Here is a 19491-nt window from a genome sequence, read left to right as displayed (position 1 = left end):
GACATAGACGGGAGTAGTTTAAAATTTCATAACACTGTCAAAATTTTACGATTTCCTCGAGCGCTATTTAAAACTTGGTCATAATCGTTACGAAAGGAGTGCTCCGCTTTATGGAATACATTACCTGCGTTCTCCCTTTCTTTCTTTACGTATTTTCTGCAGCGAAACTACGTGAAATATAATCAACGTAGTACCCGGTTGTGCACGATATGTGTACACGATAAATTTTGCGTAGAGGGAAAAACTTGGCGAAGAATAAAATTTATAAATTTATTTCGCGTAAAGGGATTTGACTTTCTTTCGAGAGTACCGCTGCGAATTCAATCGAAAAATCGAGTGAATCGCTCGTAAGGTAACAGATTCTAAATGTAATCGGATCACATTAAACCGATTACTATTGCCGAGACCGATCGATGCTTATAGCGCTCTGCGACAGAGCTCCTGCAAGAATGAAATCGTGTGCAAGCAATTCCATTAAATCACGTTACATTCTTTTGTTCGATTTTGTAATATTCTTCTTTCTCGATCGTTGCTTCGATAAATTTGCAACTGGATTAATTTAAAAACGTTTTTTTCTCACAAATTGCTAAAGTATCGTTAATGAAAAGCGATTTTGTCCTCCGACTCCTTTCTAGTTGTAAATATTGTTATTCACCGTAACGTTTATGCAACAATTAAACGTTGCTCTGCATCATCGCAATAATTTCTATCGGCGGTATATCGCATACAATAGAAATATTTTTGACAGCGTATGCAAACCAAGATGGTGAGATAGGATCGATCGCATTTGAGATTTTCAATTTCCGGTCGCGCAAGTTTAGAGTCTACAACACAAATACGGGACCGTCGTCGTTAAGACGGAATCGGTGATCGACTGGCAATTCCATTAGAGCTACAGCTACCCGAGCGCTGCTCCGAGAATACGCATTGAATCGTCTCTCCTCACTTTCATCGCAGGAAGTCTGGTAGTTTCTAAGGCTTTCTACGGCTCGGGCTTGAGTCGAGAGACTTTTATCGGGCATCGACTCTTTTCTTTTCCGTACATCTATTGTACGTAGCGCCCTACGCAAAGTATTTTCAATCAAACACGCGAGGAAGAATCAAGTCCATTTAGTTTTAAAGCGAATCAGTTTTACATTGGCTCAGTTTTATTGTTTCTCTTTGGCGCAAATGTATCTCGTCAAAATTTAAGATGGAAATTGCACACGCTAGGAATTAGTTTCGCCAAGCAATTCTATTCTCTTATCAAATAATACGTAAGCGAGCGCTTCTTCCACAGCTCGTTAATTAGTATCATCGTGTAATAATTAGTAAGCATCGTATTACGTAGTGTTCAGAAATGTATAAATAGATATGGATACTGTAATGAAACATGGATGGAAATTAGATATCTCAACTGGCGCATAGCGTCGAGTAGCTAAATAATTTAATGACACGTAAAATGATAAATACACGGAGAGAATTTTCTTTTAAAATTTACTCTCAAAATTTGGTAATTGTGGGAGAATGTGTGACCTCGAGGAATTTTACCATACTTTTTAGTAAAATTTACTAAAAGTATATTAAATTTTACTAAAAAGTATAGTAAAATTCCTTGAGGTCGCACATCATCCCACAATTACTAGATTTTGAGGGTAAATTTTAAGAAAAAATTCTCTCCGTGTAATTAAATTGTTTTTGCGATATCGCCTTGATGCAATTTAAATTGCACTTAAATGTCTGTTAGCAAGCACCAAGAAGAAATTATTATTTAGTTAATCGAAATTTATCTTACATTCTCGTTTGTTTAATTTTAAATTATTTAATTCTTGATTGAGATTATGATCTGCGTATCTGAATCTGTAACTTTTTTCACGTCATGTAATGAGATCTTGCAGCATCTTTTCCTCGGGGAGAATTTTAAACGTGTACCGCCAAAATTCCAATATCCGATCCAGTTGTTTTTGAGTAGTGAGCGTCGATTATGTTTTCTACAAAGCCCTAAATCTGACACGTTCAACTTTTTGTGATTGAATTTTTAAAAGAGCGTGCTTTTTTCGGACCCGGTCAATCCGTGCGGTTTAACGGGAGAGATAATAAGGCCTAAGGCATAAAAAGGTATTTCACCGTTACGGTGTCCTTCGCGATCAATTTGCCTTTTCGACGTCGGTCGTTTCTTTTCATAGCGTTCTCGTTTCTCTCGTCTTTTTTTTCCCGCCGTACCGCATCCACGTCCATTGTCGCTCTCTTTTTCTATCCTTTTAAGAGTCCCGACATATTAGAATCTACCTGTGGAAACTGCTACTTCGGCGGATGGTGAATTTCCCTCGGGAGTACGCGAGAAATGATCTCGTTGCGTCGACATTTCGAATAAATGGGAAACCGTGTTAAAATTGTTGCCGCTACCGTCACCAGTCGCTGTGCTAAGGCGATTCGCTATGCTTAAGCGCCGCCGAGGAGATAGTAATGGTGTTTCCAGATGGAGAGTGTTTCCTAGATCTGCCGCATCATCTACGGGAGGAAAGTGGTATTACATATCCGAGAAACCCTCGTGAGAAACGCTCGTTTCTCGCGTTCGATTTTGTTCGCGGTGACGGGAATTTGATTTTTCGTTTTTCTGATATAACTCCTCCATTTCGCGTTCAAATTGAGAAACAAAAAGCTTCTCGCACGAGATCGCACGAGAAGAGATTTGGGCAAATCAATCCTCCCCGCTTTTCTAATTCAAGCGCGCGTGGCGGGCTGCAAATATTTAATTAACGTTTGAAATTTAATTAACGGAGACGTTTGCAAGGTATCGAAAATCAATCGGTTATTGCGCGCACGATCTCGGAAAGATTAAAATTTCAGTGACAATATCGTGCGTCGCCACGTTTTTGCTTTTGTGTGGATTTTGAAAAAAAAAAAAGAGAGAGACACGACGCGACGGAGCCGCTGGTTCCGCGCTGGTTCTGGTAAACTTTTTTCGTATCCGCGGAGCAACAGATCATTGGCCACAGATTGTAAACACATATACAACAGTATGAAGCGAGGAGGAAGTTCGTCGATGCGGCTTAGGTGCGCTGAACTTTGCACCGCGCTTCTTCCCTCGTGCCTTTCCTTCGCGCGGATTCGCCGCGAATGCCGGTGGGAAACTCGACGACTTCTCAATAGAGGCCGACTCCCAAGGCGATCCAGGGTCGTTCTCTCACGGTGCGCGCACCGTTTTGTGCGCGTGTGTACGTGCGAGGCACAAAATGGGATCTGCCAGCGAGACAAATGTGTACGTACGTACGTGCGTGCGTGCGTGCGTGCGTGCGCGTCCACTTTCACCCACGTTGCACATTTTAACAGCGCAAAATGTCGCCCGGCGTTATCGGTTATAACGTTTCAGCTACCTATCTAGGATTTCGACGTTTAACTGCCGCCGCCCCCTGTGATTGACACATAATTTACGAGACCGCGGGACTCGGTGCGATCAAATGCAAATCACACGTATCCCCCGCGTACGGAGCGTCGGATCAAACGCATGTGTGACGGTCTATTAGAAAATTCAAAGTACATTGGATACGGTGAGGTTATTACGCGGAATATTCCTGAATTGTAATTCTCTCTTCGAAACTCGTTAAAAACTCGCGAACTTTTGATTTATTTTTCGAATAAAACCATTGTGATATTACCCAATGTTACTTTCCCATTGCTTATGCATGTGGAATAAAAAAAAAAAAGTTATTTAATCATCGCTCCTCCTATCGGTCCAGTCGAGCTCTCGCCTTGCGCCACCGAGATATGAGAAATACTTTTCCCGTACTAATTATTTACGGGGCAACGTTTAAAAGAAAGCGCTGGAGCGCCAGTGATGAAGTCTTACAACAGGCATCTCGTAGGACACAGTGGTCTAATATTAGAGGCACCAGGTCCTCTTGAAAGACCCCATGGAAACATTATCTCATCCCTTTTGAGCGCATCCCGCGCATCTCCCCATAGGTTTTTTCTCCTTCGCTTCTCCGCGCTCCGCTCTTCCATCGCATCCAGCAACCTCTCATAACTGTACCTTTCAAAGCATCACGATGGAATTCGTGGTGAGCGTGCTGAAATGATCAAATCACGCCATCATCCCGATGTTTCTTATACGAAAGTATTGCGGGTCTCTCTACATGCTTCGTGCGATTCCTCTTCTCTCCTCTGTCAGAAAAGTATTGATTAGTAATTAGTAATAATTTCACGTGTCCTTGTATTAATTTAGTTCGTTTATTGCAATTCGAAAAATTTTCTTCACTTTTGGGGGATCAAAAGAAACTTCCACCTTTCAAAGATTAATTAGTTTTGTCCTAAACAAACGGGAAGGAATAAAACGCATAACGAGAAGTGAAATTTTCTCGATAATTTACTTCGATCTGACGAGTCACGCTAAAATAATGAAATGTATAATCGTGTAAGGTACTTAAAATCGATTGCTGTCGAACGACCTTGGTTAATTAGTTCTGCTATTAGCGACACGATGTCCTTCTATCGTAGCTGTACCTATATAATATAATAGTCGTCGTAGCAGTAATAGTGATAAATGTATTTAGAATCCGGGGCACACGTGCACACGACGATGAACGCGAGCAAATGGAGAAGAATAAATTGAATAATAAGAACTTATGTGTTTGCGCGCGCGATATTCTTTATGAAACAATAACGGCTTTCCTCGGCCGAAAGAAAGAAAGAAAAAAAAAAGAAAGACGAACTTTTTCGATTACTTTTGTTTTTTTCAAATAACCAAAGGCAATCGAGAGAAGACGAGCGCGTGTGTACACCTGAACACCAACGTCCGGATGCTCACGTATCCCATACATTTCGTAACGGATGATGCATCGAGCGATGCGTCGCAGTTGCATCGCACGCAACCCGGCGTGTCCCGAGAGCGGCCGAGAGAGACGCACGCGCCGAACGTGACACGTAGCATGCGGGCACGCACTCGCGCACGTACGTACATATGCACGCGCGCCGTGCATATTTATGGTCACGATTCGAATTACGATACGCATTTCCGTTTTAACGAGAGCGAGCGAGTCCGAGAGAGGGAGCGGGAGCGGAGGACGGGACTGCGGTGCGGGGTCCTCCTCTTCGAGCGAGCGTGGAGAGGAAACGAGAGGAGAGGAGAGACACGCGGATTTCCAGCCTCCGACAAAGGCCCGGGCTTTAGAGAGTTGAAAACCTGGTCAAACGAGGGCGGCCAGGCTAGCTTTACGGCTTCGCGCGGTGGCGATGCGCATACACACTTTCCATGCATCTGTGCGCTCGCTTCGTGCCTCGATGCCCCCGGCAATCCCTGCTTTTAATCATATAAATGAAAAAAAAAAAAAAAAAGATTGGGTAAAATGTTACGTCGAAAGCAAGATTGTGAGATAACAAAATTTATCTTTGCGGAAGGGAGGAGGCTGCTCGAAGCCTCTCTCGCGGTGATATATTGTATAATTTGTGAAGAAAAGAAAATTACGTGAGATTTTTTAAAAGATATATATATATATTTTTTATCAGCAAAATAAGATCTAATATTTATCTTTGAGGAATACATATTTTTTCGAGTTAAAGTGATATTTAGATAAGCTATTTATTTAATAAAATAGTCTCATGTTTCACGTGTAGTCAAATACTTGGCTAATTATATGATCTGTATATTTGTGTTTGAACAATCTTAAAATATACATTTTTTACATGTAGGATTCTTTTTAGATTTAATATTATATTTAAATTGATTATTTTAAAAAAGATAGGTTTTTTGGGATTTAGATTTAAATTTCAGTAAAATGAAAAGCTAATTCTTTATTCGCTGTGACTTGAAAGGTATTTAGACTAACAATAATAGATCTTATTGACAAGATTTTCTCACGCGTTCAACAATTCGCCGTGGATCGCTGCTTAGCATAAACAGCGGTGAAGTCTCGGTATCGACATCAACCGCGGCTCTCGAGAAATCCACGTAGACAGCGGCGTAAACATCGATCGAAACGCGGAGCTATGCGCCTTCTTAACGACGTATCAGCGAACGTCCTCTCCTGGAACAGGAGCTACCGACTGGAGGAGAACGACGCCGGTAGCGAAGGACTTATGGGAATGGTGCTCGTTAGCAGAAGCGCGCGGCGAGAGAGAAGATGCCGGGATCGCTGGGATTAGGGCGTGCAGCAACAATGGACGAGTCTGTCGTCCTTGTATGGCAAGGATTCTCTTCTCCGTCGACTTTTCTCCGTCTCGCTTCATCTCCTCCCCCGTTTCCTCTCGCTCTCTTCCTCACGGAGGGCGCTCGCCTACTGTTACCGTTTTCTCCGATCTCGCGGCTCTTTTGTTGCCACACTGCCGCATTGTCGTGGCGAAGACTATCCGCCATTATCATCGACAATAGCAACAGGCGATTGTTTCTTAACCCATTGAGCTCGATAATCACTTATTCAGTCGCCCAGGAATAATTATTAAAGCTCGTGGATGGCAGAATTTGAAGAATCCGCATGTTTGTAGTCTGATGTTGCGTGAAAGAATTAATTCCTGACAGTTCCTGAATTTTTCATATTTAATTTAGATTTATGATAAATAACAATCTTAATTAGATTTAGCGATTCTCTCGTCGTTCATCATGTCATAAAATAATATGAATAATGTTCATATTATTTTAATGTTATTGCGCATAAACTCTGATTGATGTGTTCTCGTTCTTAATTATAAAAAAAAAGGGGAAGTTGTTATGCCTAATTAGTGCAGCTATATAGAAAAGCGTGATAGATGAGATTTTTACATAAGTGAAAGAAAGCAGGGTTAAGTAGTAAAGCGAGTAAGCGAATATACTTCGTTCCGAGATGTCCGTTATTTGGTAAAATGATTACGTTTCATACTGACGTAAGTCTAGAGAAAGAGTTAGACAGAGATTAATTTTTACAATTACTTTCTAGCCATAACTTGGAAAGCGTACCCGTTTTCCCCCGAATTTTTTTCCCGCTTTTGTTGCGCGTCGTGAAACGCGCGCGACGCACTTGTTCGCACACAAAGCGGACTTTCGTGGCAGCGAGGCAGAAAGCATGTGGGGTGGGATATGTACCAACACATAACTAACATATAACTAATAATCGCGCCGCTGGATCGCTGTACCGGAAGGCACGCTCTGCGTGTTCCGCTGGAAATGGAAATTCTTCCTGCCTCCGTTCCATCGTCTCGTTAATTGCCATCTTCGTCGATTAGGTTCACGCGCTTCTTATTCTCACCTTGAGTTTCTTGTTTCTCTCTTAGCACGTTCGTGCAGCGGGAGCTCAAATTGACCTGTTACAATCGTAGATATGCTTTCGTGCGCTCAAGGTAGTTTTTGTCGTGTAAGACCGGATTTTGCGAGTGCCTAGAGGGATTCATTTAAAATTTATATTTTTTTTTTACATGGTAAACTTGCCAGAAACGTAACGTTAATTAACATCAGCCGTTAGAAAGATTGATGTAAACATATCCTTTATTATTGTAACATTTGAATTATGAGAGCGAAATTTCTAGATCCGATAATTTAAAAAAATGTTTTTGAAGTAATCAACAACTTTATTTTTTTGTAATATTTATTTTTTAACGTTTGAAGATATATTGGAAAGTTTTTATGAAAATCTCAAGTACACATAAGTTCAAGAAATACGAATTTAAAAGTGCACGAGAACCTGCGTTTTACACACTTATATCAATGTTTATTAACCTATATTTAATTTACATTTTATCACAAAAATAATCGTCAACTGACTAAAAAGCTAATTCGGGCAATATTATATAAAAAATTGGAATTGATTTCAAAACTTTTGTTCAATAAAGCTATTTTAATGTTGTTCTATAAGATTGGCTTAAATATGTAAATTTAGATATTTCGCGCAATTGTCAAGTTTATTTTTAATTTTGTATCATTTTATTTTCTTATATATTCATTATTCTTATTAGATCTGTGATAATTATGTCGTGCAACGGTATTTCCTGTGTCTCTTCGAAAACGCAAACAGCCGATTTCAATTTCACACACGGCAGAAAGTGAAACATAACGATATCAAGTGAGGTCTCCTCTCCGCACGGAATTATACGCATAACGTTTCAAGTAGTAAAACTGGGGGATTCCCTCGTTACTATTTCCCGTTGAGATACTAGAAAACGAACGGCCTGAAGCACATTGTCTCTCTGCCATTAAGATAATAATTCGTGTCGTTCTCTCACACGAGGATTTCGCAGAAAATTTTATTCACGCGTCCCCACGTGGCTCAAGTAGTCTATTAAAAGGTCACAGGTCTCGCCGATTTCACATTGGGCGTTTTTCAAAATTGACAGCTTCCGCTCGAGCTCTCTGACTCGGGAGTCCGAAAAGCTATCGTTGGGCGGATAATAATCGCGTTAGACCTTATATTGCGTAACGCGAGCGAATTGGTCGGTCGTGGCTTTTTATTTGCCCCGTCGGTGAAAAAGCGCGCCGGGCATCGAGCGTCTCTCACGTTTCTCCCCCGAGAGAGGAGAAAACGAGCCGCTCCTTTTCGAGCGCGTGCTCAAGAGCTTCCGTAAGCTCCCTGAATTTCTACGCCCGTCCGGGGAGGCCTACGTACCCTCTTCCTACAAACCCCCATTCTTCCGGCCGGGGCTTCTTGCGCGCTGCGGATTGCACCGCTGTTACCAGAGATTTTCCCACGGATTCGAAGCGTCGGCAGACCTTCGCGAAATCGCGAAAAAAAAAAGGGAAGCGACGGCACAAGAGCGCCGTCGCGTCCGTGCGCCGCATATCGGCTTTGTTTTATTGTGCCGATCCTTTTTTATATTGACATATCATGACAAATCGTGGTCGTCGGGGTGCGGCAGATCGTCAGATGAATAATGATGCTTTGAGTGATGCGCGCGCGTCGTCGAGCTGTAGGAGAACGGAGACTAAAAAGCCGCGAACCCTAGAGAGGGTTCGGTAAAAACACGAGGGTAAAAGAATTAAGTGGCTATATCTTTTTTCTTCCTCGGGCGCTTTCAATACATCACCATTTGTAAGCAGCAAAATTTTTATCTACACGAAAGTATACCTTTCTTTTTTCATTGGAAAAAAAAAACGTAAATGGAAAAAAAAGTTTATAAAACCCTGAACTTTCTTCTCTTCGGTCTCTCGTCGTTACAAATTATTTATCAAACTCGATAATATTATATTAATGAATAAAGAAATCATATAGACATTATATTAAATAGTATAGGAGGCAAGAATCAGTTGCAGTTTCTAATAACCACGAGAAAAAAAAGTTACATGTCACTTCACATAATAACACGTTGCACACTGAGGAAAAAAAATGTGTGACATTTGTGACTATAATTGTGTAGTAAAATAATTATAGTCAGGAATATTATTTTTAGAGTAATTATTACTTTAATTTTGGTAATAATAACTACATGGCTATAGTAAATGTTGATAGTGATTGTTTTATGGTAGAACTCTATCAAAATCTTTGTTTTGCTTATGGCAACCACATCATAAGTTGTATAAACCAATATTATGATTATGAGAACTTTAATGTAATTTAAACAAACTGCAATTTATATTATTGAATAACTGTAAAGATATGGTTCGGTCCAAAAACGACTGTAAATTACAGCGATATATCACGGTTACGGGAATTATTTTTTTTTTTCTCTCGGTGCAGTGGAGCGCTTTCGACGCTTCCGAAATTTGAGGAAGGCGACGCGTTTATCGCGCGCTGCTGCTTTGACACGATAGCCCCCGGCTATCGTTGCATCTGCATGACATTCTATTCCCTTTTATACCTGGATTTTATCGCCGGTGTATAAAATCACCCGTGTGCCGGCCTCTCTCTCTCTCTTTCTCTCTTCCCCGTTATCGCATTTCCGCGTAAAACGTACGGGCGTGCGATAAAGCCGAAAGAAACGACGGACGACACCGCCGTTAGTCTCCGATCGAGGAGTCCCATAAGTCGCATGGTAAATGTATGCGGGCCACGTACGAAAGAGCCACTACTAAGAATCACTTGACTCTACTCGACCCCGTCGCCAACTCGATCCAAATATCACGCGCGCGCACCATGGGAAAAAAATTATTGTGCAGTATTTCTTTATAACTGCGCTCTCTCTCTCTCTCTCCACTTGTGAGAATTGCCTGTTCTTTGTGTAGGACGCGTGCGATTCCTCTTCCGTTCTTTTTCGCGTTTTTTCCCCTCCCCTCTTTTAAATGTAGAGTGTTCGTGGAAAACTTTTGCAATAAAAACAGAAGGAAAAGAGTAAGATTAGCAGAGAGTTATGTTGATAAACACATCGAAGACGCGAAAGACGGTGTCCGGTATCCCGGATACAACGCGGCGCGACTAATCTTTGAAATTAATCGATCGATGGCTGGCTCGCTGATCTTCGAACTCGAGCGCGTAATCCTGAGAACACACTGGTTTACTTTAGAACGCTGCTTATGGAGCTACCAGGCCGGCGTGATCCGTCGTGAGGACAGAGGCATCGATTTTGAATATCTCGCTCGTGCGCCCGATATTAACAAAGTTTCCGAAAGGCCGAAGAGAAGACGATGATGATGATGATGATGACGATGATGATGATGGAAAGACATCGAGAATGCAGGCGATTCACGCGAATGCGTATGGTCACGATATAGACGATGGACGAACCTAGTGCATCCTGGCGAAAAGATCACTGAGAGGATGCACAAGCACACCAGCCAGCTTCGCGGTCCGGGTGGCCATAATGGCGGCTATCACGGCGCCAACAAGGGCCCGGTGAGGAGATGGAACAGCTTCCATGGTGGTGGCGGCGGTGGCGGTGGCGGTGGCGGTGGCACGGGCACGGGCAATTTCAACGATGGCGTTGGGAACGGCGGCATAATCACGAAAGCCTGTCAGGAGCCCTTCAGGGCCGTGCCTAAGGCGGTGCAAGCCCTCAGGAGCGAGTCCGTCGACAGGGCTCATCGAGCTCAACCGCCGCCACCACCCGCATTCCCCAGGAGGAGATTTTCCGTGTGGTGAGTCCCCCGCAGGATTTACGTTGAGGAAATATTTCGACTTTCGATTTTTTTGCGAAAGTTATACTTATTATCGTTAGCATAATTTGGATGTGACGAGGAAAACGGATATTGAATCATCTCGCGAATTGCATGGAAAGTTAGGATAGAAATTGGTAGTTTGTGTTAAGAGATGACTAGTCTGACAATAAAGACTTTTCTGTTGGCAGTTGATGCAGTTATATTTTTTTCAACTACTGATACGCTATCGCGAGAGCAAGCGTTATCATATAATTTTGCGCATGTGAAATGTAAGATCATTCTTGTTATTGTAATTTGTGATTATGAGTTATCTGACAGTTTTACATAAGAGATGTCTGAATTACCTGTTGTTTTCATTTCTGTGAGTTGATAAGTAAGTAGTTCAAGCCGCAATCTCGGTTTATGTATTGTGCAGTATAGATAACTTATATATATATATATCTCTCTCTCTCTCTCTCTCCTTAAAAATCCGTAAATACTAACAACATACTTCGGAACTACAAATATATTTTTGAAATATGAGTATTTTTATGATAATTCATGTGAAATGAATTTTTCTTTGTTTAAAATTATTTTTGCGTTCAAGATATTTTTTAATAAGTAAAAGGCATTGCATTATTGCAAAGAGATATTTAATTTTCCCCTGACGGAAGTTGTTGATGGCCAATTTCGCGCTTTTGGCCGCGTGAAAGAGGAGCCTAATAGTGCGGTGAATAAGATTAAAAAGAAAGCATAATAGGAAGGGTAATAAGTTCTAACGACGTCATAGAAATATTTCATTACGTCGAGTGGATCCACGTGGTGGCTTAGTGTTGTGAAATGACACGGATAATTTCGCGAAATGGACGTCGTCGAGGAACGGAGAGAGGGAGAGGGAGAGAGAAAGAAAGAAACTTGGAAAGAAAGCTAGAGAGGAAGAACGCTTAGGCATGCGGGATCGTCGACAATGAGACGACTGGCTACGCCATTGTCGCGGTCTACGGTTGAGATCAGAGCGAATTATAACGAGCGTGTGTCCCCTGCGGGTGTATTTCGGGAAATGGGAACAGAAAGGCATGACCGGACAAAAGTTTGCGCCGAGGCTTCACACGCCGCTGCGGAATAAAGCGGACGCGCGGCATTCGATGCGACGACGCGCGCGCGCACGGCACTTTGATTGCTTCCGTTACGAGCGTTGGCGGAAAACAAGCTGAAGGTACGCGATGAATCGCTCGCTAAACCGTTGGAAATATCTCTACCGCTCCTGTTAAATATCCCTTTCTGCATTCGGTTTTCGCCATTCTCTTTTTCTCCTTTTCACACTCTGTTTGTGCGTATGACATGTACATAAAATATATACCGCAGCCGTATAAACGTATACGCCGTATAGAAAGTTGTAACACATTTTCATTCATGTCGTTCTATAATATGAACGTCTATATTTTGTATCACGTAACATACATTTATTTTTTTTTATATTTAAAAAATTATAGATTTGTGTGCGGTAAAGATGACGAGGCACACTTGTTTTTGAATAAATCTATTACTCCGATAAATATAAGATTTCTAATTTATACAAAACTTTTGACAAACATGCTAGCTGTACGTCCAATTAGTAAAAGTTTCCCAAATTTAAATTTTCAGTATTAAAGAAAAGATAAAAATGTGAAAATAAGGGAATCTAAAAAATGGAAAGAATATAATATGAAATACACATTTTAGGAATGGTAATAAACAACACAATAAATAAAAACTTATTTATTTATATGAACTGATTAAAATACACATAATTAAATATAGTTCATATTTTTATTGTAAGTACCACATAGAAGAATAATATTATATTACGTACGTGCAATAAAATTAAATCTTACATTATTAAATTATGATGTAAAGTTAAACATTATCATCTATAATAAACATTATTTTTCACAACACAAAGAATTAAAACGTATATTGTTGTACTTGAATAAATAATTTAAAATGACATATATCTTATATAAAATATTTGTTATTTAAAAAAATAATGTTTTATTTTACATAAAATGCATTTTACATAAAATAGAAACCATCGCATATGAGAAATAAATTGAAAAAACACAATATTTTCTAGAGCAATAAAATAAATAAATACTGATATCAAAGAAAATCATTGTCGTACAGGTTCCCTTTTTATTATAATAACGTGTTTTGCAATCTCAACTTCTATCGATTGTCATCTGAATGCAGTGCTTTCTTTAAAGAACAAGCTGTTATTCCATATTACTTGACTTTACCCTATAGAAATAAGGTCAAATAGGGATTTATCATATTTGTGCCAGTCGACAAGCTGAATACTCGAATGTCAATATGTCGATCAATTTAGAACGTCAAGTAAATTTAATGTATGAAATTTATTTCTCAACAGAATTGTAAAATATCGATAATATATTGCAAAATTAGATATACACTTCAGAACCAAAACTACTTCGTTCACATTTTCGTAATTTAACTTTATTTTAGTTTTTTAATCAGTGTCACTTTTCGTCCAATCGGTCGAATAGTAATTAGCATTCAATCATAATCAAAATTAGTTTGACAAATAACACATTGATGGAAATTGTTCATTTCAAGATCTTTCTGTTCAAGTAAAAGCGGAAATGTCGGCACACGTATGGAAAATGGCTGACCTACATGCCTAACAAAATAATTATAATCCCGAGGAAGTGGAACGAGCAACGTGACATTTGCAGGATTAACCCGCGATAGGCTTAAAGAGATGGAGAAACGTCATCCACGTCGAATTCAATTTTGAGTGATACACAAATGCATGAGCACACATACACACCTACACATGCGGACACATACACATATGCACACGTATAGAATAAGCAATACGTTACGCATGCGTTACGCGTGCGTTACGCATCGCGGCTTCGCTTGTGTGTTTAAGTCAAGGGAGGAGCGGGATAACACGCGGGTCAACAGCCTTCGACAACCTTACGGCCTTCTGCAACCTTTCTTTCCTCCTCCTTCCCTCTATCCAACATCTCGGTTTTCCGATTCTCGGTCGGTCGAGCATCGACGTTCGATTCATGGTCGTCACCGTTAAATTGAGAGGACTTTCCGTGGTAAACGATATTCTCAGGTGTGAAAAGGTACAACGCTTCGAAAACGGGAAAGGACATTTTCTCATCAGCGGTAATCGGTGTCTTAATTTGTGCGAACGTTATTTCTTTTTTATTTTGTAGTATTTCTTCATTAATTCTTTTAGATTTGATGGGACATATATTTTTTAAAAACCATATTTTTGTGATGAATATTAAGCTATTTACTTCAATATTTGATTTGCAGGAAAATGTTCAAACTTTAATTGAAAATATTGAATTATGATACATAATAATAAAGTATATAAGAAGTTATTTACTCAGTAAAATTGGAAAGTTTTCGGATGAAAGATTCGTACGTGATGCGTAATATTACTTTTGTGTAGAGATTACTAAAAAATATATAAAAAATATAAGATATAAATTTCTGATTATGTACTATACAGAATGTAATCTTCAAACCTTTCGTATTTCAATGATAGGAAAAATAATTATTGATGAAGAAATGAGATTGATTGATTACTATTTACAAATGCGAAAAAAAAACACTCATAATAAATAGTTTTATTATATTTTGTCCAATAAAAGTCAAAATATGTCTAATTAGGGTTATACATTAAATAATTTCGTAGGATTTGTATTTTTTAAATTCGCTATATTAGATTTGCCATTTTGAATCATGTTTCGATTATTAATCTCGTATTTTAGTAAAAACCCCGTAATAAACAATTTTATTACTATTTGATATTGTATTTTTTATAGATTTTTTATATTAAATTTCGAATTTTCACGTTTTGATCTTATTTTAGTATGTAGCAATTTTCGAAATCTTAAAAAAATAACCAATATACTATTTGTAAAGAAAATCGGATTCAAAAGAGTTAAACAAATAGAAAATTAAGACCTTTGATAATCTACATTAGAAAAACATGTATTTTTTTAAAAATTAATTTTAAATAGTTCGAAAAAGTTACTTTTGATGGGGATCTCATCTCTTAATTTGTTATGGCGTTAGTTAAACTACAATATAAGGTAGCTTGACGCTATGATACTTTCTATTGAAAAAAACGATTTCGATTTGGGCAATCACATTTCGGCAGCTTCCATCTAATATATAACCGCAGATTTTCTCCTATATCATCGAAAATTGGTTGCGCTTTTATGGTTAATTTAGGGAGTGCCCTTTTTGACGATGGGGAACATCTGTCGATGGCGTCGTACTAACCAATATTGGTCGTAGAAGTTAATGCTGGGGCGTAGAATAGCGTCACGGAATAATAGGTGTGTGCACGAGCGTGCGAACACCCTCGTATTATTGTTCGATTCGAAACGATGTGAAATTGAGGGGGTTTATACGATGAATTTTGTCTCCCCTTTGTATCTCCACGAGAGAGTCTCCCCTTTTTATCTTCACAAGATATACAACATTCAAAAGAAACCAGACTGTTGACTCTTGACAAAATGCTGTTACTTTTATATTCAGCATTATATACTTAATTCTTCTATTATTCCAGAATTTTTTTTTCCTTTTTTTTCAAACACAAATAGGCCACATTTAATTATGCGATTTAATTATTTTAAGAGATCTAGGAAATTTACTTCCGTACCTATTTTACAAACTTATAATAACGTAACGTAATTCTATATATTTCTTAAATATAAATCTAAAAATGTATACAGAAAAGTGTTATGTAATGACATTCGTATAATGTGATCAATTGTTCTCATGGAAAAATGTTTTCTTTTATTGCTGTTGCAGCTTCGGGAAGCGGACGGGTGGCAGCGCCAGACGACCCAACGAATGCTTCGTCCTCGAGCCATCCGAGATGATTGTCGTGAGTAGATTTTTGTTTCTTATTCGCGACAAGTGAGGTGGAACAGGGGAAGAAACTGTAGGAGAAGGAAAAAAAAACGAGAAAAAAAAAGCGAACGCGTCTGTGCGGATCATTAACACTTTTGAGAAAGTTTGAAAGCGCCAAAAAGGAACGCTTTATTTATTCAGTTTCATTTTTACGAAAGAGCGGGTTATATACTCGCTCGCGTTTCCGCGCGCATGCACGCTCGCAGTTTCAATCGAAACTGGGCGGGCGGGCGTAATTTTTTTTTCCGCCTGGTTTACCGCGGAATGCGAAACAGCCGCGCGCGCGGCGTGCGTTTAAACGTTTACAGAGCGGAGATATTCTCTATCGTGAGCGCCGTACGCGAGCCGTGTGCGGCATAAGCGGCGATATCGCGCGGCGAAAAGACAATGCGGGACTCTCTGGACGCTCGCGAGACACAACCGTGGCGGACAGTTAATCGATAGTTTCTCTCACTCGGTATTATGCTCGCGGGTTGAGAAGAGTTTTGGAATCCCCCGTCACGCTCCCGCAGTTAGCTCGCTTTATTTCGTTCCCAACGACGGTCGATTCTCATATATACCGAAATTAGGCCAAACTCTCGGACGTGAAGATCTGCACGAACCTTACGAAAGCTGCCCTTTTTTCCCGCCAATCGCAAATCTCGAGAACATTATGGACACCTGCCTTGCAATTTTGCTTTTAGTATTCTCAACGGATCTTCTACTATATATATATATATATTTGAATTTTGTATGAAAGAGATGCCAATTAAGATAAAATTTTAATACTTTCTGACCATCTATTCTGTCTTTTTAAGATGAGAACCGACTTGCGGAAAAATTTTATTACTTATTTGATTGGATTATTTATTCATTCACGTTTTTATTTGTTATGACACATTTTTATAGACGATATGCGTTGTTTTATGATTGTTCAATGGTCATCATTTTTTAACTGTTTAATTATAATTTCATTTGCGTTATTTCACTCATGTTTAAGTTTATAAATATTGGTAATTTGTTACGACTGAAGAAGACTATGTATAGTCAAAACGTTTCGAAATTTGTTTAACATTTTTAACACAGTTGTTTTTTTAGTCGCATTTATAATTATATATTTTTTATTTAATAAATTATATTGTATTAGGATAATTTGTCTTGGCTCGATATATTGATCTGTTTATCGTATTATTTTTGCTTAGCATTAACGAGCTCTTTATATTTATTTGTTTTTTAATTTTTATTACGCGTTGTGAATTTTATAATTTATTTTTTAAATAATAATCCATTATCTCGTTTTTCAGTGATTCTATCTCGTATCTTGAATGAAACATTTTCTATCTCGTATAAAATCTTTTATAAAAATAGATTTGTACTTTAACAAGTCTCAGCGGAAAAAAGAAGCGAATAATAATAATAATAATAAAATAATAATAATAATAATAATTGAAGCGATGTTACGATTTTTCCTATAAAAGAAAAGTGAAATGCCACTGCAATATGCTACATTTTCTCTTTCGAATTGCTCTTCGTGCGTTTTTATTAGATTATATTGAAAATGTGAAACGACTATCGCATAAGCCAGATTTAATTACGTTTGTAGTCGCAACATTAATTGCAGAGTTGCACGGAATGCACTGATATTGCAGGTGAACTTTATTCGGACCTACGAAGTTGTTGGAAAACGCTGGTTTGCATCTCTAATTACACTGTGTGGACAGAAAATTAAGTTTCTGATTCGAGCTGCCATCTGTTCGAGCGTTCTAAACTGCTTTACCGACAAATTTCGCCACAGTACTTGCTGATAGTCGATTAAACCACATGATGACGATATGATTATACAAAAAAATGGTAGAAAAAAAATATTTTGAATAATCTGGAAATTAGGATTTAGTGAATTTAGATATTTTAACATTATTTTTTGTGAATTTTTTTTCTTTATATACAGATTATCTTTTATAAAGCATCGTTAATTATATTATAGCAAATTTATTTATAAAAAAATCTTTTAACATAATGTAATTTTTAAAGTTTGACGACTTAAAAAAAAATTAATATTTGCTCTTCAGTTTTTTATTCTTGATAAAAGAGAAAAGAGATGTTTATGATTTTTTAAAATTTTAAGTTAAATATCTTAATCCATAAGTAAAATATCAGTAAGAAGTACTAGAATTATATTATAGCGTTGCAGTAAATATATATTCGACTTAATTGTAACAGAAGAATTGTAGACACTGTCGTTTACCGGATTGAACTGGTTCAGTTCTGTGTTCTATATCAATCAGATTCAGCTTTCAATTAAACGCCCGGCTTACTCGAATACAATTTGTATCCGAGCTTTGTATTAATCGATGCACCCTGCACCCAATTTTGCCTCATCCGAGATAGTTCACCAATGGTTACATCGCTCATAATAACCACGCGTATTGCGCCCCGCCGCGTTGAACTTTGAAATTTCGCAGCGTGAAACGCTCCACGCAGTTTTGCATATTGTTATTTCGCAAAAACGTTAATTATAAAATTTACTCACCCCCGGCTAACGTGAACTCCTCGCGAACCGTGAAACCTTTTCCACCTATAGCCGATGTTTTTCTATGCAATAGGAAAATAATGGTTTGTTACAGAATTTGAAACACAATTTGAAAACACAATGTAGTTTTGCTTTTTATGTTTATCGTTTGTTATCGTTTTTGCAGCATATGCATTTCATCCGCTGAAAAGGTCACAAAAAAATAGCTTATGCAAATCAAAACCGTTAAAAGTGTCTGAAAACATAAAGTGCAAACAACTTATTTAATTTATTTAATTTTTCTCCCGCACGCACGCGAAATATCAACGTGGACTTTTTTTATCGTCGAGATAATGCAACATTTATCGGCTTTGACGAGTTCCGGTCGCGTGTTTGCCGATGAGTGGAATTTTTTTTTTTTTCCACGCAATGTCAGAAAAAATATCGGCGGCACCGTGGCAGGTTGGGTACACGCGAGTTCACGTGTATCCTCGGGCGACTCTGTGACCTGTACGCGAATTGGACGTCTGACCTTTAACCTTCCTCTCGCACTACCGTGGCACTTTATCCCTGTCGCTTCGCTCACACGCGCCACCCGAGAGCTCATTGTGTGGGGGCTCCATCGTCGACGCCCGACACTTCGGATGAAGATTAATCATCGCCTCGCGGAGTCTCTCCTCGCGGATAAATATCGCATCCTAATTCTAAAGGGAATACATATAAATGTATTTCATATGGGTGTTTTAGAGAGTGTCTTTCTCTAACTTTCAAAGTGTCCTTCTTCTCTCTCTTAGCGTCGGATTCTTCAATTAATTAGGAGTTATTTTGGACGTGTCGTTTCTTAAATGTCAAACGAACAATCTGAGTTACAAACAGCTGAGGACGAATCAGCTCCGATAATAATTCTTCGTGCTGTCTTGTTCGCGTGGCTTGTTTTCTTTACCTCCAATCAATATTTATTTTTGCGGCTAACGAATGAGAGTTATTAGTTTTAATACCGAGATCGAGGAAACAGTAAAGGAGGGTCGCCAATTTAACATACCCCTTTTAAAAAATTGTTTTTTAATTGTTGATTTTTTTAAGAAAAAATAATTTAATTTTTTTTTAC

The 19491-nt window shown here is 38.7% G+C and overlaps 1 protein-coding gene across 9 annotated transcripts in view; it reads left to right on the top strand.

The window, feature by feature from the left end:
• The window catches only part of LOC105831101 (rap guanine nucleotide exchange factor 2), a 135242-nt gene that overhangs the window by 79546 nt on the left and 36205 nt on the right, over nt 1-19491 (top strand). For 5 of the 9 annotated variants that reach the window (XM_036283494.1, XM_036283491.1, XM_036283493.1 and 2 more), the window contains one exon: nt 15794-15869. In XM_036283494.1, coding sequence (XP_036139387.1) covers nt 15794-15869 — 76 coding nt within the window. Of the gene's footprint in view, nt 1-1540; nt 10949-15793; nt 15870-19491 lie in introns of those variants that run through there. The other 4 variants (XM_028194183.2, XM_036283496.1, XM_036283490.1 and 1 more) reach the window with 3 other exon arrangements.

This window comes from Monomorium pharaonis, chromosome 2 (genome assembly GCF_013373865.1).
Source record: "Monomorium pharaonis isolate MP-MQ-018 chromosome 2, ASM1337386v2, whole genome shotgun sequence".
NCBI lineage: Eukaryota > Metazoa > Arthropoda > Insecta > Hymenoptera > Formicidae > Monomorium > Monomorium pharaonis.
This window is presented reverse-complemented; position numbering and strand designations above follow the sequence as displayed.